This window comes from Petromyzon marinus, chromosome 61 (assembly GCF_048934315.1).
Source record: "Petromyzon marinus isolate PM22_M1 ecotype Great Lakes invasive population chromosome 61, UKy_Petmar_22M1.pri1.0, whole genome shotgun sequence".
Taxonomy (NCBI): domain Eukaryota; kingdom Metazoa; phylum Chordata; class Hyperoartia; order Petromyzontiformes; family Petromyzontidae; genus Petromyzon; species Petromyzon marinus.
Window position 1 is genome coordinate 957,686 of NC_133727.1, and position 28,000 is coordinate 985,685.

The 28,000-nt window shown below is 49.8% G+C and overlaps 1 protein-coding gene across 1 annotated transcript; it reads left to right on the forward strand.

Moving 5' to 3' along the window:
* The first annotated feature begins 938 nt into the window (after positions 1-938).
* LOC116955716 (von Willebrand factor A domain-containing protein 3B) lies at positions 939-27,489 on the forward strand. Its single transcript, XM_032976980.2, has 22 exons — positions 939-1,110; positions 3,226-3,546; positions 5,226-5,317; positions 6,530-6,819; positions 7,645-7,807; positions 8,551-8,723; positions 9,336-9,433; positions 10,114-10,260; positions 10,883-11,193; positions 11,703-11,860; positions 12,536-12,674; positions 12,935-13,066; positions 14,548-14,646; positions 15,770-16,015; positions 16,636-16,757; positions 17,385-17,605; positions 18,479-18,643; positions 19,090-19,144; positions 19,661-19,793; positions 20,353-20,471; positions 21,112-21,162; positions 21,950-27,489. The coding sequence occupies exons 2-22, from the start codon at positions 3,294-3,296 to the stop codon at positions 22,203-22,205; spliced, it is 3,423 nt and encodes a 1,140-aa protein (XP_032832871.2). The 5' UTR covers positions 939-1,110; positions 3,226-3,293; the 3' UTR covers positions 22,206-27,489.
* Positions 27,490-28,000: the final 511 nt, after the last annotated feature.

Sequence of the window (28,000 nt, forward strand, 5' to 3'; positions counted from 1 at the left end):
TTTTAAACTATTGTCATCGTAGTGCGTATTTAATGTGGCGCTGCACTCTGATATTGTAGGAGAAAACATTTAGCAAAAAGTATATTTAATTAAGTAGAACGTGTTGTCTATACTTATTTAAATTTGCGAATTTTGATGTGACGTCACATTTCTCAACCCCCCCCCGCCCTCGTTACACATCGTCACAAATGTCTGACCCCCCCCCACCCTTAGGTGCGTGACGTCATTTATGGACGGCCCTAAGCCACTTCGCTGGTCTATCGTTTGTGGCCTGGTCGCTTCTGAAAACGAGCTACGTAGCTCCCTGGAGACATTGCCTGGTAATAAAATACAAAGAGTTTAGTTTTATTGTCGTTAGTGATTTGTTTACCTTTCCTATACTTTGCACTCCCGTCGTGTCATTGTGTTTGGTGTTGTTGTAACGTTCTGACCCCGTGCCCCCTAAATGGACATCTGTGACAAAAAAAGAGCTTTACAGCTCATCGGATTCCAAACCTCCAGTCTCAACATTCTCATTTTGATCCTCACCACGTGTCGGAAACTACCCCCCCCCCCCCGTCACGTGTCACCTTAACATTGCCCCCCCCGTCACGTGTCACCTTAACATTGCCCCCCCCGTCACGTGTCACCTTAACATTGCCCCCCCCGTCACGTGTCACCTTAACATTGCCCCCCCCGTCACGTGTCACCTTAACATTGCCCCCCCCCGTCACGTGTCACCTTAACATTGCCCCCCCCCCCGTCACGTGTCACCTTAACATTGCCACCCCCCCGTCACGTGTCACCTTAACATTGCCTCCCCGTCACGTGTCTTCTTAACATTGCCCCCCCCCCCGTCACGTGTCACCTTAACATTGCCCCCCCCCCCCCGTCACGTGTCACCTTAATATTGCCCCCTCCCCCCGGTCACGTCACGTGTCACCCTCACGCCCCAGTCACGTGACGCCAGCAGGCGCGTCCGTTGCCAAGGCGACGGCTCCCAGGCGACGACTGTACGTACAGTGCGGTTGCTATGAAGTTGTGAGTGAATGTTTCTTGGTTCGGAGCGACTTCGCTTTAAAGTTGTGAGGAGGCGAGGCTCGCGAGGGAGGGAGGGAGGCAGCGAGGGAGGTGAGTGTCCCCTGGGAAGGGTCGGCCTTAAAGTTGCCGACTTGTTTACGTTTTGTCGACTAACTATTGTAGATTAATTTATTGTAACCATTATCATCATCATTACAATCGGCAGCTATTGTCGAAACACTGCTGGGCGGTGGCGTCATCCTCTCTCTCCGCGACGGAAGATCTCTCTCTCTCGGCATCGTGGCATTCACTTAACGAAGTGTTCATGCTGCTCGGAATACGAAACTGTGCCGTCGCTTTAGCTTACATAGATTTATATATAGCAGCGCCTTATTCCAGGGCGCTTTACATCAATTGTAAAATAGTACATGAGGTGATAGTGGTTGAGATTAAGAGTGGGGTTATTAGAATGTGGTGGTTAAGTTATGGTAACAGGAGAACAGGCGGGAGAGGTTAAGGAAGGGTAGCGATAGGGGTTGGGGTAGTGATAGGGGTTGGGGTAGTGATAGGGGTAGTGATAGGGTTTGGGGTAATGATAGGGGTTGGGGTAATGATAGGGGTTGGGGTAGTGATAGGGGGTAGTGGTATTGATAGGGGTTGGGGTAGTGATAGGGGTTGGGGCAGTGATAGGGGTAGTAATAGGGGTTGGGGTAGTGATAGGGGTTGGGGTATTGATATGGGTTGGGGTAGTGACAGGGGTTTGGGTAGTGACAGGGGTTGGGGTAGTGATAGGGGTTGGGGTAGTGATAGGGGTAGTGGTATTGATAGGGGGTAGTGGTATTGATAGGGGTAGAGAAAGGGTTTGGGGTAATGATAGGGGTTGGGGTAGTGATAGGGGTTGGGGTAGTGATAGGGGGTAGTGGTATTGATAGGGGTAGTGGTAGGGGTAGTGATAGGGGTTGGGGTTAAGCCTGGTCGTATCTGGAAGCAAGGTAGCAGTAGCTTGCATGATATAGGCTAGGCAGGGAACAGAGATGGGGTTGTTCTAAGGGAGGAAGGGAAGCTGCAGGTTGTAGTGAAGATGTTTGCCCTGTATGCCCGCAGGGGCAGTTGATTCCAGGTGGAGGGGAGCGAGAAGGGAGGTGCAGAGGGAGAGATTGGGAGCACACAAGAGGGGCGAGAGACGCGAGACTGGAGATCTGAGCTACCATCGGAGGCCATAGGACTGCGAGGAGGACTGGGTGCAGATGCAGCACTTGTCGTAGTTAAAACATAATTCCATACAAGACAGGGGGAACATAGACTTAGAGTAGGGAGAGAGGGGGTGGAGAGAGAGGGAAGGGGTAAGAAGGAGGAGAGCAGAGCGTGAAATCTTTTGTAAAATCTTTCATTTAAATGGGGGGGGGGGCACATAAAGCAAAGCATTGAATAAAAACCGAAATGATGAACGAAGCAAAGTGCCGACTACACCGAGCATCTTCTTGTTTCCTCTGATCGTAAAAAAATGAGGGACGAGAGAAGGTGGAGCAGGATCATAAAAGGGATTTGTAGACTGGAGTGAGACGGTTTAAAGAGATGGCGATGGTAGACGGAGCCCGTGGTTTTTGTGTAGTAGAGGGGCACGTGTGGGAATTGTGGTGAGGGGTTAAAACGATTCGGGCTGAGGAGGCTTTTTTGCATCTGTTGGTCTTTAACCGTGTGGGAAGCGCCGTGTGGTTATCCGGGATTCGGGATAACCACGCTTGCGGAAAGATCAATTAACTTCACTGGCTGGGGCTGGGGGGGGGTCTGGTTTCATTACGATAGCTGGCTCCTTCTCACTCATGTCGGCAAATTATAAATATGTTGTTCACCTGAATAAGCTCGCAAGCGGCGACATCTCTCACGTTTATCCCCGATCTAAGACTGAAACGGGAGGATGATTTACCCACAACTGAGTGGCTGTCGCCTGACGAGGCTGTTGTTGTAATTACCGGCAAAACGTCAGGCTACTCGAATTAGGAATGTTGTAGTGGGTTTAACTCTCCAACACACAACCGGTTAGTGCTGAGCTAGTAACTAATTGGCACGTTTTGTTTACGTGACAAATCTTTCCAATTGGCTGTGGCGGGTTTGACAACACGTTTATATTTACGTGTTGTAACCCCCCCCCCCCCCCCAAAAAAAACCCCTATATGATGAAGTTCCTTTATTGCGGATTCCGGTGTAATTTGTGTTGTTGTTAAGACTGAGCAGGTTCTATGTTTGAAAGAAAGTAAAGTGACTTGGAAAAAAAAACACACAAGCGGTTGAAGATGGGGTCAAGTTCGGACGAGTGGGGTCTGCGGCCGCGTTCAAGGGCCTTCTTGCGGCAAGAGGGCGAGATCAAGGACCCCGCGGGGACGCGGGAGTCGAGGCCCGGCAGCAGGGAGGGGATGAACCCCGCGTGGAGCACCGAGGCCGCGCAGCAGCTACCCTCGTCGGCCTGGATCGCTCAGCACGGCCTCAAGAGGCAGAGGCTGTCCCTCCGGCACGTGCTGGCCAGGATCGGATTCAGACAGCGTGAGGGTGAGTCCTGCTCGCAGCATTGGGTAGCCACGGCGGAGAGATGTTCACTACCTCGCCTTGTATACAGGAGATTGTGTGTTCGATCCCAACCCTGACACCTGTTGTATATTTGGAGTTTGCGTGTCTCTCGCCCCGTGGCCGCGTGGATTTTTCTCCATGTCCTTCGGTTTTTCCCTGCATGTTAAAAATATGCCTTTAGAGTATTCTTTGGGTCTTTCGGTAAAGTTACTTAGATAAAAAAAAAAGAATAAAAATAAACACTACGACGTTTCGATCTTTTTTTTTTACCTATCTCCGTGACTTTACCGAAAGACCCAAAGAATATGAATTCCTGCAGTCACGAAAGCTTTAAGTCAAGATTTTATGCCTTTAGAGTGTTTGGTCCACATGATAAGCCACTTCATTGATCGATCATTTGTGGCTGGGTCGTTTCTGAAAAAGAGTTGTTTAGCTCATTTGGGCCTTACCTGGTAAAATATATATTTCGATTTAAAGCTTTCGTGACTGCAATGATTCATCTTCTTTGGTTCTTTCGGTAAAGTCACGTAGAATGAGAATATTATTGCGTTATTTTATTTTATCAATTTATTATTTTATTCTCAATTCTACGTGACTTTACCGAAAGAACCAAAGAAGAAAATATATATTTTTAGTTAGTTTAGCTGATGGCTCAGGTGTGCTGATCCCTTCAGTCTGGCAGTGTGGAACAATCATTTACATTCCTGCGTTAATCCACTGCCAGATGAATGCCTCCCCGTTTGGTGTCAACGAGGTCAAGCTGTCAGACACTTCCAAAGTGCCGGTGAGCCTATGGGACGCAGGGTGTGACGTGTGAAGTGTCCCTGTTTCACGTTTGTGAGAGCCGCCTCCACCGTGGAGCCGGAGAGTTACAGTTCCTCTGGGAGAGACAGCAAGCAGTGGAATACACGTGCGTTGTACACGACGCAGCAGAATCGACATCGGGTGGGTTTAGACTTCAGAGCAAAATTCCATTATAGTCTCATTGGCGCCGTGCGGTCGCTATGAAATTTTAACCTCTGAAAATATGTTGACATTTATGCCACCGCTCGCTGTCTTCCAGTGGAGCTGTCTGTCTCTTGCTCCACAGTGGAGGAAGCTCTCGCGACGTGAAACGGGGAAACTTAAAAAGTTACACACCATGTCCGATAATAACCTAACCGGTTACTTTTGAAGCGTCTGATAGTCTGGCTTCAGTTGTTTGACCATGCTGTCCGTTGCTCAAAAAAGTTGCACTTAAGCGATGCGTATCATAAAGAATTAAAGCTTTCGTGACTGCATAAATTACTCATTGTTTATTTCGGTAAAGTCACGTATGTAGAAATACCATAAAATTATATTAAAATAAATCAATCACGACGTTTCGACCGCAACACAAGCGATCTTCATCAGGTGTAAAAAACAAATCACAGAGGTAAATACAACAAGAAGATGAGAGACGAGAATTCAACAAACCTAAGAAAAAATATGTGATGCACAACCAGTCAGGCCAACAACACAGTTAGACACTTACCTGGCGGACATGTATGTGTATGTATGTTGAACTTCTTTCGCACCATATACGTAGCTAACATGGCGCTAATCAAAGGTGCGGCAGAAGAACTGCGAAAAGGGACATTGACGCTGAAATTGCCATGACGGTGTTCCGTGTGCGTGTGCAGACTTTGAGCCGTCCCTGGGCCGGTTGGTGAGCTCCCGGTATGGCGAGGGTCGCTTTCTGGAGTACTGCCGGCGAGATGGGACTCTCTATAGGGTAAAAAGGTCACACCACTATAAATTATCCAGATTCTCAACGTGATAGATTATATATATTCTTACCACCGTAGATTTCAAAGATTGACACCACACAAGATTCTACATTCTTCATAAAACTATAGGTGCTGTAGTTTCACAACACTATAGCTTGTAGTCATACTGCTGCTGATTCTCTAAATCGCACCATTGCAGCTGGTACAGGTTCTAGATTATCATGCCTATAGGTTCTATAAGGGAAAAATGTCAATCAAGTCATGATCCAAACTCGTGACAATTTGATTGAATTATGCAACCCTGTTCGCCGTCACTGCCAACCATATCGTACGGTGCCAGGAAGCAGCTTAGCCCGAGGCAATCTGTCGTGGCGCCGAACACATAAAACAAGAGGTATTCGAAAGCTTGGAAGCTTGCGTTTCAAAGCGCTGTCCATTGTGAGGCTGCATTGCAACCGAAAATAGCATTTAGTGTAATGCCTGCCACGACAGCCCCCCACCAGAATCCTACATAATCTGGTTGTTGCATGGTGGTCATCCATCTGAGCCATGGTGAGACACAATCCTCCATCCGAGATGCGTGACAAACCAGACACGCTCCAAGTGTTTTGTACTGTGTTTGTATTTCTGCCATCGCTCTCATTTGTACCAAAAACGAGACATGCTCCTGCAGAGGATTGTGTGCGGTTCTGCTATGTAGCTCACCGATGTGTTTTCGGGCTGTACCGCGTGTTGCTCGGCATGATGTCCAATGTTTTTGCCGCGCGTGCGGGGAGCTTCTCCGGGAGCGAAACGTCAGACATCGTGCGGGACAACACGCGTCACAACCCGAAAACGCACCGGAGAGCTATCGGGGAGACTGCTAGTCTCACTGGATGACCCTCGCGTGGTGATTGATCGAATTAATGATCGATTGCACAGCGGGGCCGCTGACGGGGCCCGACCGCGTGTGGTTTAAATTTTGATTTAAAGCTTTCGTGACTGCAGTAATTCATATTCTTAGTTCTTTCGGTAAAGTCACGTTGAAGGGAAACAACAAAATAATAAAATATATATAACAATAAAAATTCTCACGACGTTTCGACCATAACACAAACGGTCGAAACGTCGTGAGAATGTTTATTGCTTTATATATTTTATTATTTTGTTGTTCCCCTTCAACGTGACTTTACCGAAAGAACTAAGCACACGCGTGTGGTTTGTTTTGCAAACACCAGCTGACGGTGAGCCGCGCTGAGCTGGAGAGCCTGGCCGAGGCGGTGTGGCGCTGCGAGCAACTCTACCGCGAGCGTCTGCTGTGGCTCGGCTCAGGCTCGCGCCGGGCATTCGGCGTCTTTCACGAGCGTAGCGTCGCGCTGGTGCTGTATGACGGCGGCGGTATCGACGTTGGTGGCACCGGAGATGCTGACGGGGGCGCACACGAGGGACGCTTCCGAGCCCTGCGCCAGGCGCTCGTCCTGCTGGTTCAAGAGCAGCTGGCGCAGATGGAGCGGTTTAACGTGATCCGGTACGGATGGGCGCATCGCCGCATCGTGATCGTGATTCAGAAGTCAAAAGGGGCGGCGGCGCTGTAATGATTCGTGCTTTTCGTCGATGACATTAATCGTCTTGATAATTCTAGGATTCATTCTGTTATTGAACTCATTACGTAAAACATAATATGTACGAGTACAGCCCCGTGTCAAGCCTGGATGAGAGCCTCTTCAGTCGTGGGATATATTGGACTACATTTCACCGCGCTGATCAGTGCGGGTTAGTTAAGGTGGCTTGTACAATCCAGGCTCAAACCTGCTTAGGTTCTGAGATCCAACAAGATTGGGCGCATTCAGGAAGATTTGGTTATAGGCTATACACCATATATACGGATCCACTCTCTCGTGACTCGATGGCTATTTTGTGAACCTAAGTAGTGATACGAATACATATTAAGCTATGCATCACTACATCCCTTCGATCTGGCCAGTTGTGTTTTTCTGGCTGTACGTGCGCGTGTGTGTGACACAGAGACAAAGAGGAGTGGTGGTACAATGGTCAGCGCAGTGCGCTACGAACCCGGCGACCCAAGTTCTATTCCCGCTCACGACAACTCACAGTGGCGAATATTTGAACCGGTCCTGGGGCTTCCCTAGGTCGACTCAGCCTCAAATGAGTACCTGGTGCAGTGTGTAAATATTGCCACTGGGGAGACAAAAGCGGCCAGGCGTGGTGCTGGTCTCCCACCCCCTCGTGTGCCGTGCCGGCCTTCATAGGTGCTACTCGCCAACAGCACTTTCCCCAAAAGTCTGTTAAGGCTACACGGGGGGATCTTTGTGTGTGTGTGCATGTGACACAGCGCGGGTGACACTCTGGCGGCGTGGCAGGAGCGTGCCGTGCCGGTGACGCCACAATCGCTGCTCTCCGCCTCGTCCTGGCTCCGCTCGCTGGAGGCACAGGCCGCGCCCTGCGGCGGCACGGCCTGCGCGGAGGCGCTGACGCACGCGCTGGGGGACCCCACGGTGAGAGCCGAGCACCACTAGACTCTCACCGGTGTTCTCAGCGTTCAGTCGGTCAGCAGAGCCCACGCACGCGAGCGTACAGTCGGAGGTCCGGGGGAAGGGACGACAAACTGAACTGCTTTTTGCGTCCAGTTTGTTGTCCTTCCCCCCCACCCCGCACCTCCGATTAGCACGGTTGGCTACGTACGGTGCGAAAGAAGTTCAACGTACATACATACAAAGACAAAGATCCCCCACCTAACCATTTAGCCTATAGGGGCAAGTGATGTTCAATAAGCGTTACTTTTTTTAAACCGTGCTCCCGAGTCCCCCTGAATGCTTCGAAAGGGTTTCTGCCCTAAGAGATAATAATTTTGGAAAATATGGCAAAATTAGTTTACCAGGTAAGGCCCACCGAGCTACATAGCTCTTTTTCAGAAGCGACCTCGCTATCACAAATGATAGCTCAACTGAAGTGGCTTATCCACCGAGCTACATAGCTTTTTTTCAGAAGCGACCTCGCTATCACAAATGATAGCTCAACTGAAGTGGCTTATCACGTGGAAATTTATAGCAGCCAAATACTCTAATCGCATGCTTCCAAACGTGGGGAGAAACATCCATGCGATCACGGGGAGAGAAACACGCAAACTCCAAATATGCAACGGGCGTCACGGTCAGGATCGAATCCGTGACCTCCTGTATGCCAGGTGAGTTAGTTAACATCCGGCCACCGTGCCGCTCTGGCCCCCCCGGCCCTCCAGGTGGAGGCGGTGTGCCTGGTGGTGGCCGGGCCCGTGGAGGGCGTGTTCCGTGAGCTGATGAGGAAGGCGGTGCGGACGGCCGGGCGTCCCGTGCACGTCGCTTGCGTTGACGCTGCCGCCCCGTCGCCCTCGCGCTCCTTCTTGCGGGAGATCGCGGACCTCACGGGTGGCAGGTGAGAAGCTCGTGGGATGGTGGGCTTTACCTGGTCAGATAAAAAATATCTACGGGACCTTTGTTGCCAGTATCAAAATGATTCTGGTCTAACACTGGTGGTGAGACAAGGCCATGAAGAAAGCTGCTATCTCTGGTGTAGGCCAATCAGTTTCATTATCAGAGCATGTTTGTTTGCATGTTTGTTTGCATGGTTTGCCACAAGTACTGCGTGGGGTTAATGCAGACTTGATGCCTTGCAAAAGTTATCTATTTGGTGTTTGAACATCTTAACACCTCCTGTTTTATTGCCAGAAAGGGTCAAATCTATTTTTATTGTTTCATCAATATTTTTTATTTTTATTTTCTTTTTTAAAAGTGATTTTCTTACCATTTTATCTATTTTGCACTCCTTACATGTTTCTGTATTGTTATTGTAACGTTCTGACCTGCCCCTGCTGGACATCTGTGAAAAATAACTTTATCGCTCATCGGATTTCCTCCAGTAAAAATAAACATTGTTAATCTGATTCCGCTTCGGGTTTGTTTTGGAGTTTTACCCCATGTCGTAGTGAGATGGAGGCGCCGATTAGCATCTCCGTCGGTACAACGTTGATGCCGTCCGTTGCCGCAGGTTCCACACGTGCGTGCTGACGTCTTTCGCTGAGTCCGTGTCCCTCGCCCGCGACACCGCGGTTTCAGCCTCCCAGCCGCGTTCTTCCCAGCAGTGCGGTAAGGGTGACTCGAGCGGCGGGACAGCCCTTAGCGCTCGCGTGTTTTTACTCCGTTAACGTGGGAACGAGAGTGGAACCTCTTCGATGAGAAAGGAGAAAAATAACGCAAACTGGAAGCTGATTGAAATTAGAAAATGGTAGCAGACTGTCACGACCAGTTAAATGCCCATTGTGGGGGAGAGAAAAAAAAACTATTTTAGTTTAGGGAGATCATTACACATTTGGTCATATTATATATATGTGTGCATGTGGACGGGATTTTTCCAAATGTTGTAATGGTTCACGCACTGGACCTGCAATCCAGAGGTCTTCGGTTTGATCTCCCTGGCATGGCAGTTGCAACAACGGTCGATCGATAGGTTGCACTTGGTGGACGGAAGTGTGGGCAACCCCCATCTCTTCCAAGATGTCAGGCTCGTGTGGAAGAGTAGTCCAAATACCCTCTAGAGGGGCTCTCGAGTGCTCGCTCTAGTGGTGGCGCTGCCGCCAGTGGTGGCGCGGGCAAACGGTTGCAGGGCTGTGCGCTCACCTTCTTAGTTAAAGAAAATAAATTTAAACTTTCCAACTGGTGTACTTTGCAACCGCGGGTCGCTGCAAGTTGACCGTCGCATGAAACTAAGATAACGCAGGTGTCTTGCGACCCGCCCCTCCCCACCTCGCCTCGCTGGCGGGTGGCAGTGGGCGTTCAGCAGGATGTGTGGGAGGTTTGGAAGGAGAGGGAGGAGGCGTCGCAAATCCTCGGGGAGATCCGCCTCATCCTACGGGAGATCTCCGCTCCCTCCGCCACCTCTGGTCCGTCCACGACCTCCGCTCCTTCTCCACAACGTAAGGCGTCGTGACATTGCAGCACAGGCCTTTGTCCATTATCAAAACTTAACGATAAACTATGTTTTATTTTACCAGGTAAGGCACACTGAGCTATGCAGCTTTTTTTAAGAAGTGACCCGGCTATCACAAATGATAGCCCAACGAAGTTGCTTATCGCGTGGAAATTTATAGCACCCAAATACTCTAAACGCATGTTTTCAAATACAGAGGGAAAAACCGGAGGACTGGGAGAAAAATCTACACGAGCACGGGGAGAAAGACACACAAACTCTAAATATACAGCAGCAGGCATCAGGGATGGGATCGAATCCACGACCTCCTGCATACCAGGCGTGGTAGTTAACATCTCGGGGGAGCGCGGTGGTGCTCCCACGGCGGCGATTTTGCCAGAATCACACGGGGACAAACCGCATCCCGCAGTCACCGCGCGCCACGTCCACCACACCATCCACGTGGACGAAGGTGCAGTGGCCCAGCGCCGTGTGCAGTTATAAACAGAGGGGGGAAAAGGAAAGCCCTTCGCCTGGACTTAAACGGGGGCCGGGAGTCAACAGCACGGAAGGTTGGAGGAAGAGCGAACGACGCGGCAACTGCCGACCCCGGGCTTCTCGTTCCGCAGGTCCAAGCCGGAGCGCGTGCCAGAAGTCGTGGCCGTGCGTCCCCTACAATCGGTGCGACGCCGCCGCCGCCGCTGGCGCCACCGCCGCCTCCGCCGTTGCCACCTACGCCGCCGCCGCCGCCGCCGCGGAAGATGCCGATTCGTGGAGCGAGGACTGCGCGAGCGTGCGGAGCGACGAGGCCGAGCAGAGCTCGCGCGCGTGGCTCGCTCGCTACGGGCTGGAGGCACGCGGCCTCGCGCTGCACACGGCGCTGGGGCGCTGCGCGTTCCGCCACGCCGACGGCGTCGTGGACTCGGCACACGGCGACTGCGTGAGTGTCCGGCGGGGGGTGGGGGGAACGCTCCCCTGTTGCCCCCGTGCGATTCTGGCAAAATCGCCACCGTGGCGATGTTAACTACCTAACCTAGTATGCAGGAGGTCGTGGGTTTGAGCCTGACCCTGACGCCTGTGTAATTGGAGTTGGCGTGTTCTTCTTGTGGTCGCGTGGATTTTTCCCTCCACATTTAGAATCGAAATCACGCGTTTAACAGACTTTGGCTGCTATAAACATTTTCACGTGATAAGCCACTTCTTTTGTGGCCAGGTTGCTTCTGAAATATAAAAATAGTTTATAGTTTAGTTCAGATTACGATTGAAGGCCCATGCTGATTTGTTTATCTTTCCTACACCTTGTACTCCTATTGTGTTTTTTGTATTGTTTGTTGTAACGTTCTGACCTCATGCCTCCACTGGACACCTGTGAAAAAGAGCTTTACTGCTCACCGGTATTCCTCCTGCAGTGTAAATTAATCATCTGCTTGTGCTTGTGCGTGCGCGCAGGGCCGGCGGCGGCGCGTGCTCGTGAACGCGCGCTACTGCTCGTGTTTCGTGCACACGCTGTGGGCCGACGGGGCCCTGGTGCACGTCTACGTGCCCGAGCGCGTCTACCGAGACTACGCCGTGCGCCTCACCGCCGCCCTGCGCCTCATCCAGAGCAGGTGGAGTCTACCACGGCGCCGACAATGTGTGTGTGTGTGTGTGCGCGCGTGTATGTGTGCGGAGTGGTAGTGTAGCGGGTTAGCGCGCTGCACTACAAATCCGGCGAGCCAAGTTCGATTCCCGCTCATGGCCAACACCTGTGACGATTATCTGAACCGGCCCCTGGGCCTCCACTAGGTCGACTCAGCCTAAAGTTAGTACCTGGTGCAGTGTGTAAACATCGCCACTAGAGAGACAAAGGCGGCCGTGCGTGGTACTGGCCACCCACCCCCTCTTGTGCCGTGCCGGCATTCATAGGTGCTACTCGCTTTGTCTTTGTTTTATCATGTAGATTGTTGATTACCTTGTGCTGTATAAGGTGTTGGGTTTTGTAAGGTGTTGGTTGGCTTGTGTAGCTGTTGATTTGCATGTAGTGGTAAAATATATTAAAAAAATATTACTTAGGACGAACAAAGCAGTGATCCTAGATAGAGGAAGAGATCCATGCCGATTAGCTGACGGATTGGACAGACGATGCGTTGTGTATACATGGGTTGGATTGTGTTTGTGTGCGTGTAGATGTTGGGTTGTGTAGGTGTTGGTGAGTGCAGGTGTTGGGCTGTTTGGGGGTCGCTTTGTGTAGGCGCAGGTGAGTTGGTCCGTGGTGGTCACGTCCATGCCTGTATGTCCCCCAGGCTGGAGTGGCTGCAGAGAGGCAGCCGTGCTCTGTTTGGGTCGATCGTGGAGGACCGTGTGTACATCCTGATCGACACCTCCCTCTCGATGGAGGACAAACTGGACCTGCTCAAAGAAAAGCTCTATCTCCTCATCGACGTGAGCCGGTCGATATGCACTTGACGCTTTATGGCCACCAAAGTGTTTTGGTTTTTTCCCCCCCAGGTAAATGCTCATGGTGTTCTCAGCATCACGTCACGAGTCAAGTTTGCATTTTTTACTCTCGGAGCAAGCAGTGCAACATCCCAATACTGATGATAATTATGATTTGATGATGATGATGATACCGCTGATGATTTGATGACGACGACGATGATGATGTGATCGATGAGAATGCTGAGCCTTAATGGACCCAACAGGAGCAGCTCCGGTACAAATCCGGCTTCAACCTGGTGAGGTTTGGTTCCCGCGCCGGAGCCTGGCGTCGCCAAATAGTCGACACCACCGAGAGCCACCTGGACGACGCCAGAGCGTGGGTGGAGAGTTTAGAGGTACACGAACCTTCGGCAACAACAGCTGCGTACCTTCTCATTCATTCGTGGAGTATATATATACATACAAATGGTAGATAATCGATTATCTGAAGGCTTCCAAGGGGAAGGGGGTGCCGGATTTTCAAAAGTGCCGGATAATCACTACATCATCATTATTTACAATAGCTTATTTTTGTACATACTTGCATAGCATTACGTTTTCAGGTGTTGCACATACGTTAATGTTTTTTTTAGTGTCTTAATTGTGTTTCCAGTCCAAAAATTGGCAACAAGATTAACATGCATGTAGGCACAACTAAATATTGCATTGTAAAATGTTACTGTGTTTACTGCACCGTACTTACTGCTCCAATCTCGAGGGTTCTGTATCACGGGGTGATGTGCGTAGCATGACTCCGCTCGTTTCAACAGCTTGATGTGTTTGACGATCACCAGCCTGATGCGAACACTTTTCGCCGGATCGCACTGTCCATTATCTGTTTTTATTACTGTAGTTATTAGTCATGTAATATGTATACGTGTGCCGTATTTTAATCGTTTAAATTGTTGCATGCAGTATATAAGCTACCGTTTCTAATATTTGACACTGAAATCAAGCATGGCTACTTTTTTTTGTCACGAATGTGGTGCCGATCGCCAGACTGGTTTCAGCCTTTGGAGCAGTTTTGCCGGTTTCGCCAGATTGGCCCTGGACCGCAGGATAATCGTGCGCCGGATGATCGATGGTCAACTGTGTATATTTCTTCACCTTATCATTTTGTTAATCTCTTTCACATTTTATCGCGATCTTGCTATCGGTCTCGTGTAATGAGCCAAAGTATCCACTCGGATCTCTCGTAGAGCAGTGCAATGCCTCATGTTGGAGAACGCCACAAGGAAGTGGATATTACAGATCTACCTCCTGAGATCCCTTCAATCGACCTCTTTTGCTACACAATAGGGGGCAGCACATTCCCACCTGCTCTGCCACACCACCTCTCGCGTGCGCCGCGCCGGCCTTGAACGGATTCTCGCTAGCACCCAATAGTCTGTATATGTTACACTGGCGATCTTTCTTCTAAAGTGTTTTTTTTGTACGTGTGTATGCACGTGTAGTGCTGTTAGCGGGCAGCGCCTATGCAGGCCGGCACGGCACACGAGGGGGTGGGTGGCCAACACCGCGCCCAGCCGCCTTTGTCTCCCTGGTGGCGATGTTTTACACACCGCACCAGGTTCTCATTTGCGGCTGAGTCCTCCTAGGGGAGGCCCAAGACCCGTTCAGATGATCGTCACCGGTGTTGGCCGTGAGCGGGAATCGAACTAGGGACGCCGGGGTCGTAGTGCAGCCCTTTGACCGCTAATAGCACTTGTCCCAACATTATTTTAAGGCTATATGGGGGATTTTTGTCTTTGTACGTGTAGGCAGTGCACGCGAACAGCACTTGCCCCAAGGGTAACAGGTTATTCTGGGGGGGGGGGGTGATCTTTTTCTTTTGTAGGCGGGTGGATCCACTGACACCTTGGGGGCACTGAGGCTGGCCCTCGGAGATCCAGCCACTGAGGGAGTCTACCTGCTCAGCGATGGACGTCCAGATCAGGTGCCAAACCCCCATTAAAGAAATTGACCGAACATCACGGTGCAGCAGGGCCCTCCTGAACAAGGGTCTCAACTGAGTGAGACCTTCCTAGCGTTATTGTTGCACATGTGATTGATCTCACTCTGCGATGGAAAATTAGAGCGTGGTTGTTGTGAGTGCATGCAGAGATTGCATTTGCTTGTGAGGTTAGTCCCAATGTGGCCCCATACCTGTCAACCCACACGGTTTACCCCGTATTCTTGTACAGGGAAATTGAGTTTTCAGGTCCATACGTACAGCCGTTTCAATACGGGCAAAAAAAAAGTCTCTTTGTGTTTCTCTCTTGTGATGGGACTTTGTAGGATGAACGTTGATATTTATAAGGGTACAGGGTGACCAATAAGGTCTGACTTGGTCTGTAATAAGCTGGCACTGATAAGGGGTTAACAGCTATGTGGTCATCACTTCTTTCGTATGTATGGGATAGAGCGTTGCCCCCTTGGACACCCGAAATTTGTGTTGTTTCGGTTTCCTCCCACATATAAACACTCATTAATTGGCCGATTATTCCTTACTGTTATTATTCCTTACTATATGCTTGTGTGGTGATCGAAACGTCGTGATCTGTTATTTTTTCTACCTACGTGACTTTACCAAAAGAACCAAAGAATAAGGACGGAGGAGTTTGGGTACTGGTAATTGTTGGCCCTGGCTGACCACATGGCTTCCATTCCCACCTGTGGGTCATTCTCTCTCTTCAAGAGCTAGTGAATACTCTTCGCGTTACAAGTTGAAATTTGTGTTGTATTTTTTGTGTAATGACTGTTTTTGAATGGAGAAGGTTGGTAAACCCCTTGGGAACGTGTTGGAACGGAGGTGCTACTTCAGCCCTATCCCTGTGTTTCACCGTTAACCCTGTGTTTAACCCTTACCTACTATTTTACCCTAACCCTGTACTTAACCCTGACCCTGTCCTGTAATTAAACCTAATCCAGCTTCCCACTACAGTGTTCTCCCACGTGCGCTACGACGCTTAACCCCTAAACCCTCACCTTCACCCTACCCACATACCTTAACCCTGACCCTGCATTTAACTCTGAATGCCGTTTCGTGACCCTTGCATTTTTAACCCCCTTCAATTCAGCCTCCCAGGACGGTGCTCTCCCACGTGCGCTACGACCCGCCGGTGCCCGTGCACACGGTGAGCTTCTGCTGCGAGGACGCGGCAGCGGCCGACTTCCTGCACAGCCTGGCGAGCGACACGGGCGGCCGCTACCACGTCTACCCGCCCGGCGGCGCTCCGCACACGTCGCCCCCCGCCGCCAACGGGGACGATGACGAGCCGTGCGCAGGCGAACCTGCGCAGGATGGGCCGCCACGCCCCTACACGGTACGAGGGCCGGCTCATCAATATCTATTGTAATGGTTCATTGGGTTCGATGGTGTAAATATAAATGTGTCGTTAAACCCGCCGCCACCCGACACCGCGTAAACATCTCACCGCCGATCTGCTTAAGTTTTATAGTCTACTGAGAAAACTTATATCTGCTGATTCTGGACCACGATCCGTTATGGTTCCAAATGCCAGCCAGGCTCCGCGATTGTGGAATTGCCTTCCTCCTCGGTTCATTCGGGAATCTTGAGTTCTGTTACACTTTTTGAATCGCGTTTTTAAAACTCACTTGTTACAACAGGCTCTCTCCATCACTTAACCCTTTCCCGTTCCGAGACGTCTGCAAGTTGCAGGGTGGGTGTCCGCGTTCACCGCTGAAGCTTGAACGCGCAAGCGACTCGGCGTTACTTTAATTCGAGAGGCATAGTGACGCCGTTGTTTTTAAAGACATTGCACTCACCGCAGAGAACTCTAGCGGCACGACCGCACTTTATGATAGCTGGCGCAAAACTGTTGCCACACGCCCCTCCCACATGGCTTTGTGGGAGCCTCGGTGCGCCTGCCGACCTGAAGACGTACGAGTACGCAGGGCAAGTAAGGCTGCCTTGTTATTCCAGAGCGAGGATGTGCGCCTGCTGGAGGAGGAGCTGGCGAGGGGGGCGCGGGATCTGGAGCGAGCCGGAGCTCTTCGTGCGGAGTGCGTGCTGCTGGATTGTTACCACAACGGGCTGCGCACACGGTACAACGACAGCCGCCGCTCGTCACTTGTGCCAGGCTAGGTGTGCGTGGAGGGGCACGTGAATTGGTGAAGGCTCGCGAGCAGGGTGTCGCGCGACAGAGCCGGATGTTCCGAAGTAAAATATTTTTTGACAATTTAGAAGAAGAAAATATAAAACAGAGGTGACTGTGTGGCTGCACAACCAATGACGTCTCAAAGGAGTGAATGAGCACCATTGAGATCCTGGGTTCGAATCAAGGTTTTAGCTGCCCGTGATTACATGGCAAGCCTAATGACTTGGCAGTCTCAGCCCAGTCACCCAAGGCTCCACAAAAACAATCGTATTAAATTTGATTCGTCGTTTAATTTGTCTTATTATAGTTCTGACGAATAAACATTTACATTTCAATTGAAAGTTATTTGGGATTAGATTGGGAGCCAGTGGGGTGATGTGGTCTGTGATGGTGAGGAGTCTGGCGATGGAATTTGGATCGATCTGGAGTCTGGAGATGAGCGGAGGGAGTCCGCACGCGGAGTCGGGATGCGACCTGAGACGCGTTGGCCCCCGAGGGACCAGCCGATGTTGTTGACGACGAAGCTGGCGGGACTTTCTGTTACCCCCTCTGCTCGTGTTTTGTCCTCCCACAGTCCAGAGAATTCCCGCGGCTCCGCCAGCCCCGACTGCAGCCAGGGCAGGAACAGGCACCCCCAGGGCCATCCTCCCCATACCAGGGACACCATGTGTTGGGGCTCGGCCCCTCCTCAACCCCCTCCACGCCGCCCGTCACCCCAAGAGCTGGCGCTCAGGAAGCACAAGTGGCGCAACTTTGCGTTGGAGGAGCTGGCGACCAACAGGGGATTGTACCCGGGTGGGTTTGTCACTACCATCGCCCCAGGACTCGTACGAGTGATGTGATCATGATGGCGATGAAGGCGTTATCCAAATTGCTAGGTACCTTGTGGTAGAAGGAAGAGAGCCCGTAATTTTTTTTATCTGTCACTGCAAGCATCTTAGCCACACTGATTGGTAATTAGAGGGGATATTTGACCTGGCAGCGCCGTGTTTGTAATGTTAGCCTGTTCAGTCACTGCAAGGGGCCTCTCTGTACTCGGATTGCTGTTCCATGACCGTGAGGGCTGCACCGTGTGTTGTGCGCATGCCTGTGGGGTGTGTGTGCGCGTGCGTTGCACGTCAAACCGACTTGTTCTTGGACAATGCTATGGTTCGTGTTAATGTGTGGTTGTCCGCCAAAACGGTGGCGTAGCGGTTAGCGCTACGCCACCGGCGGCCCGAGTTCGATTCCCGCTCAAGGCAAACACCAGTGATGATTATCTGGATTGGTCCTGGGCATCACCGAGGTCGACTCAGCCTCAAATGAGTACCTGGTGGCATGTAAACATCGCCACTAGGGAGTTAAAGGCGGCCGGGCGTGGTGTTTGCCACCCACCCCCTTGTGTGCTTTGCTGACCTTCATAGGTGCTACTCTCAACTAAGTTTTACTCTTTATTTGACCAGGTTAGGCTAACAGCACTTTCGCTAACAATCTGTTAAAGGCTATATGGGGGATCTTTGTCTGCCAAAGGCGTTTCAAAGTCACATTCTTTACCTAAAGAACCAAAGAGTATGGATCGTATTCAGCCCTCAATAGGGAACTGGCTCCCCGCCCCTGCGCTCTGCGAGATCATCCTCCAAGGATGGCATTACGGGATTTGCCTGCGATCGTTCTGTCATTCCGACGCAGCCCACACACGCTCCAGCCTCTTGCGGGCCCTGCACGGAGCTGCCGGTGGCTCTGAGGTCAAGGCAGCTGGGTCACGGGCTGCCCTTCCTGAGCCGCAGTGGTTGCTGCCAGAGAGTGGACGGCTGCTGGACACGAACCTCCGCAAGGAAGCAGTCGCGCTGGGCGGTCAGTAAGCCATGCGTGCATTCGGGCAATTTTGTGTTTCGTAATGGAATGAAGTTGATGTTTGAACTTAAAAAAGGAGAAGTTGGATGTGTTCCAGCTGGCTCGGTGGCATCATTACGTTTTGGAGGGCTGAGCCAGCACTGTCGGCAAGGTTTGGTCGAGCCTGGGTTTCAGCTGTCTTTGAATAACCTGGGTTCTCCATGGTGCTGCCTTTTGTCAATCCGCTGTTTGACGAAAGGCTGATCTCACGCCGTGTCGATCGTTGCAGGTTGTGGGATGATACTTCATGCTGATCGGTACTGGGTTGATCAAGGGGGAGGCCCGGTTGAGATATCGCTCGCCGCCGACGTTAGCTGCGGAAGAGAATCGAACACAGATCGCCGTGTTCATTGCGCGGCGCGTTAACTGCGGTGCTGCACTGCACCGCACTCTTTCTCATTCTCCAGAGTTAATGGAAGAGAAGTCAAAAACACCAAAAGCCAAAAAGAAAACCTCAAAAGAGTGAGTTGATAGAAGTCTGCCTTTTTTTATTCATAAGTTTTTCCATAATCGCTATGTACGTGCACTTAACAAGTTCAAGTATTTACTGCATTGAACTTCTTTCACACCGTACGTAGCCAACCGTGCTAATCGGAGATGCAGGGGGAGGACTACAAACTAAACATAAAAAGCAGTTCTAAAGAAATGAGTTTGTCAATCCAAATTATTTAAAAGTTCAGAGCTTTGGTGGCTTCCTAATATAGGCAGCAAGAGCATTCCAGACGGCCGCAGCAACACATCTGAAAGCGTGCGATGCGGTAACCACCGCATTTGTTTGATGGCCGAGCCAAAAGCCGCCGCTGCGAGAACGACCGGAGTTTGCGCGATGATGGTTTTATGCTCCATGACGAGATCAGCGAAGTGTAGTGGTTCGTTTGTGGCGAGCACTCCGCCCGTGTGTGCGCGTAATGCGTGCGGCCTTATAACAACGCATTAGTTCAAGTGTCTGCTGCCGTCCCTTTCCCCCTCGGGTCACAGCTGGCTGGCACGGAACAGTTTGGTGGCCAAGAGGTTGACCATAATGGACGCTCTGCAGCCAACAGCCCTGCCCGTTTCGGCCACCTACGTTCCCATCCTGGGAAAGAACGTGCACTCCAAAGTGTTCAACGAGGTCTGTCAGAGCTTCCTTCTCCTGCACTGTCAAATGAAGCGGTCAACACATGGGGGTTTTTTCGGTTAGATTTTTTGGGTTACGTAATCCAGCCCAAAAGAAAAACTGTATTATGGATGATGTTGGTCGCGAAAGCCTACGTGTTAAACTGAAAGCAGTCAGAGCGCGCGTCTCCCGACTCGCTAAAACAAGCGACGGACAGTGGTAATGTTGACTGACGATCCAGAACTAGTGGGGAGGCAATCTGCTTGTTAGGACACGCGCTAATTTAGTTCAGCGTACAGATGATGTATCGATGCAGCATCGCTTGCTGTGCTCACCGTACGTTGATGCATTATTTGGATTACGTGTGTTATAATCGATTGTTTTCAACTCGTATATGTTGTATGTGTTTGAGCCACATGACAACCACAGATATAATTCATCTTATTGCATAATGACTGCTTGGGGAGTTTGGTGAATCGATGCATGCCAAGTAAAAAGACATGGTAAAGATTCTGACGGCAGTGATGATTATGACAACAATGTTGATTATGACGACAATGATCGCGTGTCCCAGATTATGCCACTGGCGTTTGAGTCTCACGGCGGTGCACGCGTGCAGCTGGTGAACCCGCTCGCTGTGAACCTCACTGCTTACGAGGCTCGGCTCACCAAGCAGATCGAAGCTTACGAGAAGTGAGGGGGCACCGCCTTACCGGCACCACTACTCTAATCGATCCGTTGTAATGTCGACATCTTCACAGAGAAGTAACATCCGACCGCTGATCCAACCAGACTTTGGTTCAGCTCCCAAGCACCACCGCACTTAGTCGCTCTACAGGTTTATAAATTCTCCTCTTGGGTCGATTGCATAGAAGCAGTTGACTGACATTGCCCCCCTTGATTCGAACGTTTATGAGAGTCTGCTGGTTGACAGACAACCGTGCAGAGTGCTTCACAGGATAACTCGTGTTCGTTTAAAATGACCAAATGTGGCGTGACATCACTTTACTTCTAAAAACCTTGCATAGACATACATCGTACTGATTACTTCTCATAGGTGACCTAAACCAACGGGAGCCCTTTTTAACCCGAGTTCAAAACTAAATTTATTTAGTCCGCATTGTCACTAAACCATTTGTGGTAAACTGAACGACGATGTTGTCCTATCAAGAGGCAAATACCCATACTGGAGTGCAGCGTAACATCACCCCATGCAAAACAAAATAACCTTTGGAAGACGACATCACATTATTATCATTACTATGAGATTGCTTCAATGAAAGCTCGAGTTATGTTTTTACAACCGACTCATTTGTTTTTTTTTGTAACACAGACACCTGGACTCGATGGTGTTCCAAGCTCTGCCCGAGAAGCAGAAAGAGAGGTGAGAGTGTGTGAGCGGGGAGCGGCGTGGTTACCAAGTGTGCAGTCGGTACCACTGCAATCGATGCCTCTGGGCTGGAGGGGCCCAGGTGCTGGCTACGTTGAAGGCGGGAAGGCGTGGGCCACTAGACATAGGCAACGCACGCAACATGTTAACTACCTCGCCTGGTATACAGGAGGCCGTGGGTTCGATCACCAGCCTGACACCTGTATATGTGGAGTTTGCGTGTCTCTCTCCCCGTGGTCGCGTGTTGTTTTCTCCAGGTCTTCCGGTTTTTCTCTCCAACATTTAGAATCGGCGTCACGCGTTTCAGAGTGTTTGGCTGCGACAAATTTCCACGTGATAAGCCACTTGGTTCAGCTATGGTTTGTGACAGCCAGGTCACTTTTGAAAACGAGCTACGTAGCTCAGTGGGGCCTTACCTGGTAACGTAATAAAATGTTAATGAAAAAATGTTGTCCTACCTGATGACGGTTGCTTGTGTTGCACTCGAAACGTCGTACTCTATTATTTAATTTATTTTCTTTCTACGTGACTTTACCGAAAGAACCAAAGAGTAATTCCTGCAGTCATGAAAGCTTCAAATCAAGTTTGAAAAAACGTTATTTAACGTAACGTTCTGCACTAGGGTGGCCGTGATTGGTGCGTGTCAAGTGCCCGGCGCGCCACCGCAAACCTTAACGTCACCGAACAATGACGTCTTTTAATACCGCCGGCGACAGCGACGACTACGGTCACCGATTTGATGGCGACGGTAACGAGCTCACGGGTGCCGATCACGTCGCAGGTTTGCGCAAGGCGGCCGCGCCCCCTCGTTCGTCGCGCGCCGGGGCGAGCTGCTGGCCGCGTTGGAGGCCGCCGGGTGGCCCGTGACGCAGGCCGCCATCTCTCGCGTGGAGCGAGAGGCGGAGGCTGCCCATGCGCACCTGGAGAAGGCGCGGGAGCTGCGCCGCGCCGCCACGGAGCTGGCCAAGGGCGCGCCGCGCCGCGCGAGGCCACGTACCTGCCCGAGGCTCGCCGCCGCCGCCACCATGGCCCGCTAGGGAGGGTCCGCAGTAGCGGTGGAGGTGGCGGTGGTGGTGGAAGCGGGGTCAGCGCTGTTAGCGATCTGCTGTGTCGTCTGCAACAGCCGTTGTTGGTGATGATAATGGTCATAACCATGATGATCCATAATAGAGGTGTTTTTTTTGGTTAGATCACGTAAATATATAAATGTTGTGTCGTTAAAACCCGCCAACACCTGACACAGCAAAATAGTAAGGGTTGTCACGTAAACAGAACGTGCCAATTTGTTACTAGTGCAGCACACCGGTGTGCTGGAGAGCCAAGCCACAACATTTACAATCTGAGGACGACGTTTTGCCAGTAATTACAACCAGCTTCATCAGGCGACAGCCAGATTTGTGGAGAAGTCCACCTGTTTTGTTCCTTGTATAGAGGCGTAGATGTGGTGACCACACTTTCGCATGCAAAGTTTGTGGGGGGAGGGGGATTAATGAGTCAATGTACATTATGCATGCACATTATTCGAGCCCTTTGATCTTGTTCTTCCTGTCCATTGTGTGTATTAAAATAGCCGTACCAACGGTTATCCCTATTGAAGTATGGTGCCCTGTATAGGCATGCATTTAAACAATGTATTATTTGATGATTCGCTTCCACGCAGCACTAAGCCGATAGCTATCCGAACGGTTTAAAAAAATTTTATTTTAATTTCGATAGATTCTCTAATTAGTCTTGGCCAGTAGTAGTTGTACTCAGATTGTAAATGTTGTGGCTTTACTCTCCAACACACCGGTGTGCTGTACTAGTCACGAATTGTCACGTTCTGTTTACGTGACAACCCTTACTAATGGTCTGTGTCGGGTGGTGGCGGGTTTCACGACACATGTTTTTATTTACGCGATCTAACCCAAAAAACAAACTTATATTACGGATGATATTGGTCGCGAAAGCTAAACTAACCATGATGATGATTGCCGTTATAACCGTGATGATGATCGAGATGATGACCTGTTGTGTTGTCTAGAACAGCTGCTGTTGGTGATGATAATGATGATCATAGCCATGATGATGATGATTGCCATTATGACAGGGGTAGTAGTGCTGATGGTAACCTAGACGACGGTGGCTGTGATGATAATGGTGATAACGCCCATGATGGTGATGATTACCCTGATGATGCAGGTGATGAATACCACGATGACCTGAGGGTCAATTGTAATTGTGTCGAGGTGGTCCGGTGACTCAGAGGTCAGAGCACACTACACTAAAAACCCAGCAACCCGAGTTTGATTCCTGGACAAATTACGGTTCAGTACCCGCAGAAAAGCAGTGCACCTCCTTGTGTGGCTTTGGAAGGTGTCCCTTAGTTCTGAAGTCGCTTTAGTTGGCAACTTTATTCGATCCAGCAGCACATGTATTATGCCCTGAAAAGAGAGCTTCGTCACACGTGATAACACTTTCTTTTTTATTCTCAGGTTGGTATGAGCAGAATTCAGTTAAAAATGTAATGTAATTAATGTTACAGGTGTCATTGTTGTGGAGTTATTGGTGACTGGACTGAGACCGTCAATTCACGACGCTTGAGAAGCCGGGTTGATCACAACTTCGTCTAAATGTGTATATGGGTCTCTATGTGAGATCTATGGGTCTCTGTGTGAGGTCTATGGGTCTCTGTGTGTCTATGGGTCTCTATGTGAGGTCTGTGGGTCTATGTGAGTCTATGGGTCTCTATGTGAGGTCTATGGGTCTCTGTGTGTCTATGGGTCTCTATGTGAGGTCTGTGGGTCCATGTGAGTCTATGGGTCTCTGTGAGGGTTATGTGTCTCTGCGTGAGTCTGTGAGTCTCTACGTGAGGTTGATGGGTCTCTATGTAAGATTTATGTCTCTGTGAGTCTGGGTCTATGCTTGAGTCTATGAGTCTCTACGTGGGGCCTATGGGTCTCAACGTGAGTCTATTGATCTCTATGTGAGTCACTGGTGACCAGACTGAGACCATCAACTCCGCTACACTTGAGAACCCGGTTTAATTACGAGTGGCTGAAACCCAGTTGTACTCTTGTTAACATTGCTGATTCTGTAGCCTCCCCAACCATCTCTGTTATATTTAAACTGTTCATAGATTTTTTTAAAATTTACATTCAAAACCATGATGGCGTTTGCCAAGATATATAAATATATTTATTTGATACATCCATAAAACTCAAATCAGAGATATAATTGTGCTTTCTTAACAGCGTTCCCAGGTCAGAGGGGTTGGTTTTTGTCAGCAGTAGACGTTTGTCGTTACAGCGTTGTATTCCAAAAAGCTGCTTGCTCGCACGATTTAAATTTCCATTGAAGACATTCATGAAGTGTTTATTGAGACGAAGGTTTTTGCTTATTGAGGTATTTTCAGGTTTTCTTTGTATCCGGGTGAAATATGCTTCAACGATGGCTCACTTGCAGCGAACTTCTCATGTCAAAGCCTCGTGTGCAAACGTCACGTGGTTTTAGCTGAACGGACGCCTTTGTGAAGTTATACGCATCCACCAGGTAATTCCCAGGACTCTATGGGTCACCCGATCGTGGTGCGAGGTTTCCGCTCGACGTTTTAATCGGTGTAAAAGTGGCAAAGTAATCGGGGAGAAACCACACCGAGTCTTCGAGACACTTCTCTCCAGGAGGCTCCCCCATTCGGGACGTTTGGCCGGTCGCGTTCGTGGCAGCGATTGAGTCTGGGAGAGAACTGGAAGAACCCGCCCCGAACAATGCCGCGCGCGTACCGCGTGGTCAACGCTCGCGGATGAATGTCGAAGGCCCCCACCTCTCTGGCCACCCTTAGGGTGCGGTAGGTTTTGGGAGGAGTTTCACAAGATCTGCACGATCGACGGACCCTTCCAATAGCACGAGATTCAGAGGCTTGCCCCACTGTGCCAACGTGGCCATCTCGTCCCCCCGAACTGACACCGTCTAAAAACTAAACTCCTATAAACTAAAACTTTAAAACTAAACTATATTTTACCAGGCAAGGCCCACTGAGCTATATAGTTCATTTTCAGAAGCGACCCAGTTATCACAGACGATAGTTCAACCGAAGGGGCTCATCACGTGGGGATGTATTGCAGCCAAATACTCCATAAACGCGCTTCGAGTATAAAATGTGGAGGGAAAAACCCGAAGGACTCGGAGAAAAATCCACGCGACCACGGGAAGAGAGACACGCAGACTCCAAATATACAGCAGGCGTCGGGGTTGGGATCGAACCTACGACCTCCTGTATATCAGGCGAAGAAGTTAACATTGAGAATAGCAGCAGACCATGCTTTCCCAGCTGATGACGGACGCTTGTGTTGCGCCCGAAACTTCGCGATTTATTTTATTTTATACCTACGTGGCTTTACCGAACCAAAGAGCATTGAGAATAGGTTTTCCCCTTTTAATGGCAACAAAACAGCTGTGTTATGTTAAAACACCAAACTGAAACCTTTTACAAGGAATCATGTTACTGCATGAACCACAATACTTGTATTCAGAATGCAAACAAAAAACATACTCTGATAATATATGTGGCATTGTCTTTGAAACGTATTGGTCCACACCAGAGATAGCTTTCTTTAGTCTCAGACGGTGTTAGACCAGAGGACACCAAAAGGCGAACACAGCACAAAGACAATGCCACTATCAGAGTAATGAGAGCTCGGGGTGAGAACTTCATCATGGGACCTCCTTTGCCAGTACCAAAATATGAGAATAGGTTTTCCCCTTTTTTCTGGCAACAAAAAAGCTGCGTTAAGATGTTAAAGAAGCCAAACTGAAACCTCTTACAAGGAATCATGCCTGCATTAACAACAATACTTGTGGTCAGAATGCAAACAAAGTTAACATTTTTTAGTTTTTGTGGCGCTCCCATCAGTGAAGCTCTTGCACAACGAGAGAGGTGGCTTCTTCAATGTCCGGAACTCCCATTCCATTATTGACCCCTCTGCCGACTCCAATATCCTTGTTCAAGTACAGTAAAACCTTGGATTGCGAGCATAATTCGACAATATGAATCCCTGCAGTCACGAAAGCTTTAAATCAAAATTAATATGTATTTACATTTTTTTGCTCGTCTTGCAAAACACTCGCAGACCAAGTTACTCGCAATCCAAGGTTTCACTGTAGATGTTTGAGTAACTATCGAGTGTGTGCAGGTGGTGCGGCTTGTGGCCGGAGGGGCCCACCCAAACACTGGGGCTACAGAGAGGGCCGGAAGTTGGTCACCCGTTTTCTGTCGTTCACAGCAGCACCGTGCGAGCTTTTATTGACATCTTTGTACGCATGTTGGACTTCTTTACATCTTTGTACGTATGTTGAACTTGTTTATCGACATCCTTTGTACGCATGTTGGACTTCTTTACATCTTTGTACGTATGTTGAACTTCTTTACATCATTGTACGTATGTTGAACTTGTTTATCGACATCTTTGTACGCATGTTGGACTTCTTTACATCTTTGTACGTATGTTGAACTTCTTTACATCTGTGTACGTATGTTGAACTTGTTTATCGACATCTTTGTACGTATGTTGAACTTCTTTACATCTTTGTACGTATGTTGAACTTGTTTATCGACATCTTTGTACGTATGTTGAACTTCTTTCGCACCGTGAACGTAGCCGAACCCGTGCTAAAATCGGAGGTGCGGGGGAAGGACAACAAACTGAACACGCAAAAAGCAGTTCTAAATAAATTAGTTTGTCACTCTAGATGATTTAAAAGTGCGTAGCTCCAGTGGCTTCCAAAGATCGGAAAGAAGAGCGTTCCAGACGGCCGCAGAAGCAGCGCATCTGCAGTGACCGTCTTTGTTCGATTGCCAGCCAAATGTCGCTGCGAGGACGAGCGGAGTTGGCTGAATGATGGCTTACGACGTGATCAGCGAGGTATCGTGGTGCACTTGTGGCGAGCGCTTTGTGTGCGGAACGAGCGCGATGTTCTTTGTTCACGCCACCCCCGGCACCCATCGTCCATTCACCTGTCTCACCGCTCGCGGCGTCATTGACACGTCGTCGCATTTTGGACTCTTCCAGTGTTCTAATTGTACGATGTAGTCGATGTAATCGTGCGACGTGCGTCTCTATCCCCCCAGGAGACTCGTGTGTTGCCGTTCGTAAAAAGGGTTGTCGTGACGTTGTTTTTTACACGCTTTTTATTATTAACTCAGTCTGTTGTCGTTGTATGCTCAAATCTTGTAACTCAATTTGAACCCACTTTCCAATGTGGTATCGACTGCAAACTTGGTATACTTATGTCATACTGATGACAATACTATATTATATCATAAAAAATAACACTTTTTAAAGAGTTATTTTTTTATGTTATGTTTCGGCTTGGGTCTAATTTTCCACGGTAAACTGACGTTGACTGTAATTGACTACGGCCCCCTTACGTTATGGCAAGCTTCGGGGCCACTTCCTGGAGTCGTGGAGTTCTTCCATTACTACTAGTACGGAACATTTCATTAAAGCGTGTTTAAAAAAATATATTTATTTCAATATTACTTATTTCTAGTTGCGTCTGTGGCAGCGGGGGAGGTGTCCTGCCTGCATCGCCGTGCTGAATTTGTGCATTTCTAAGAAAGTTTAAAGCTCCACTCCGCCCAACGGGGTTGGTTGTGACCCCGCTCGCGTTCGGCTCCGTCACTCGGGGAAATCCGTGGATCCGGCGTCCGCCTCGAAGCGCGCACGCGTGCGGTGATTGTTGATGAAGCGATGGGACGCTCCACGTCGAGCGCAGGCGCCCACGATTGCTTCCCATACCAGCCTCGTGAGATTTTAGTGTCGTCGAATCAAGGGGGCCGGCTAGGGAGACGGCC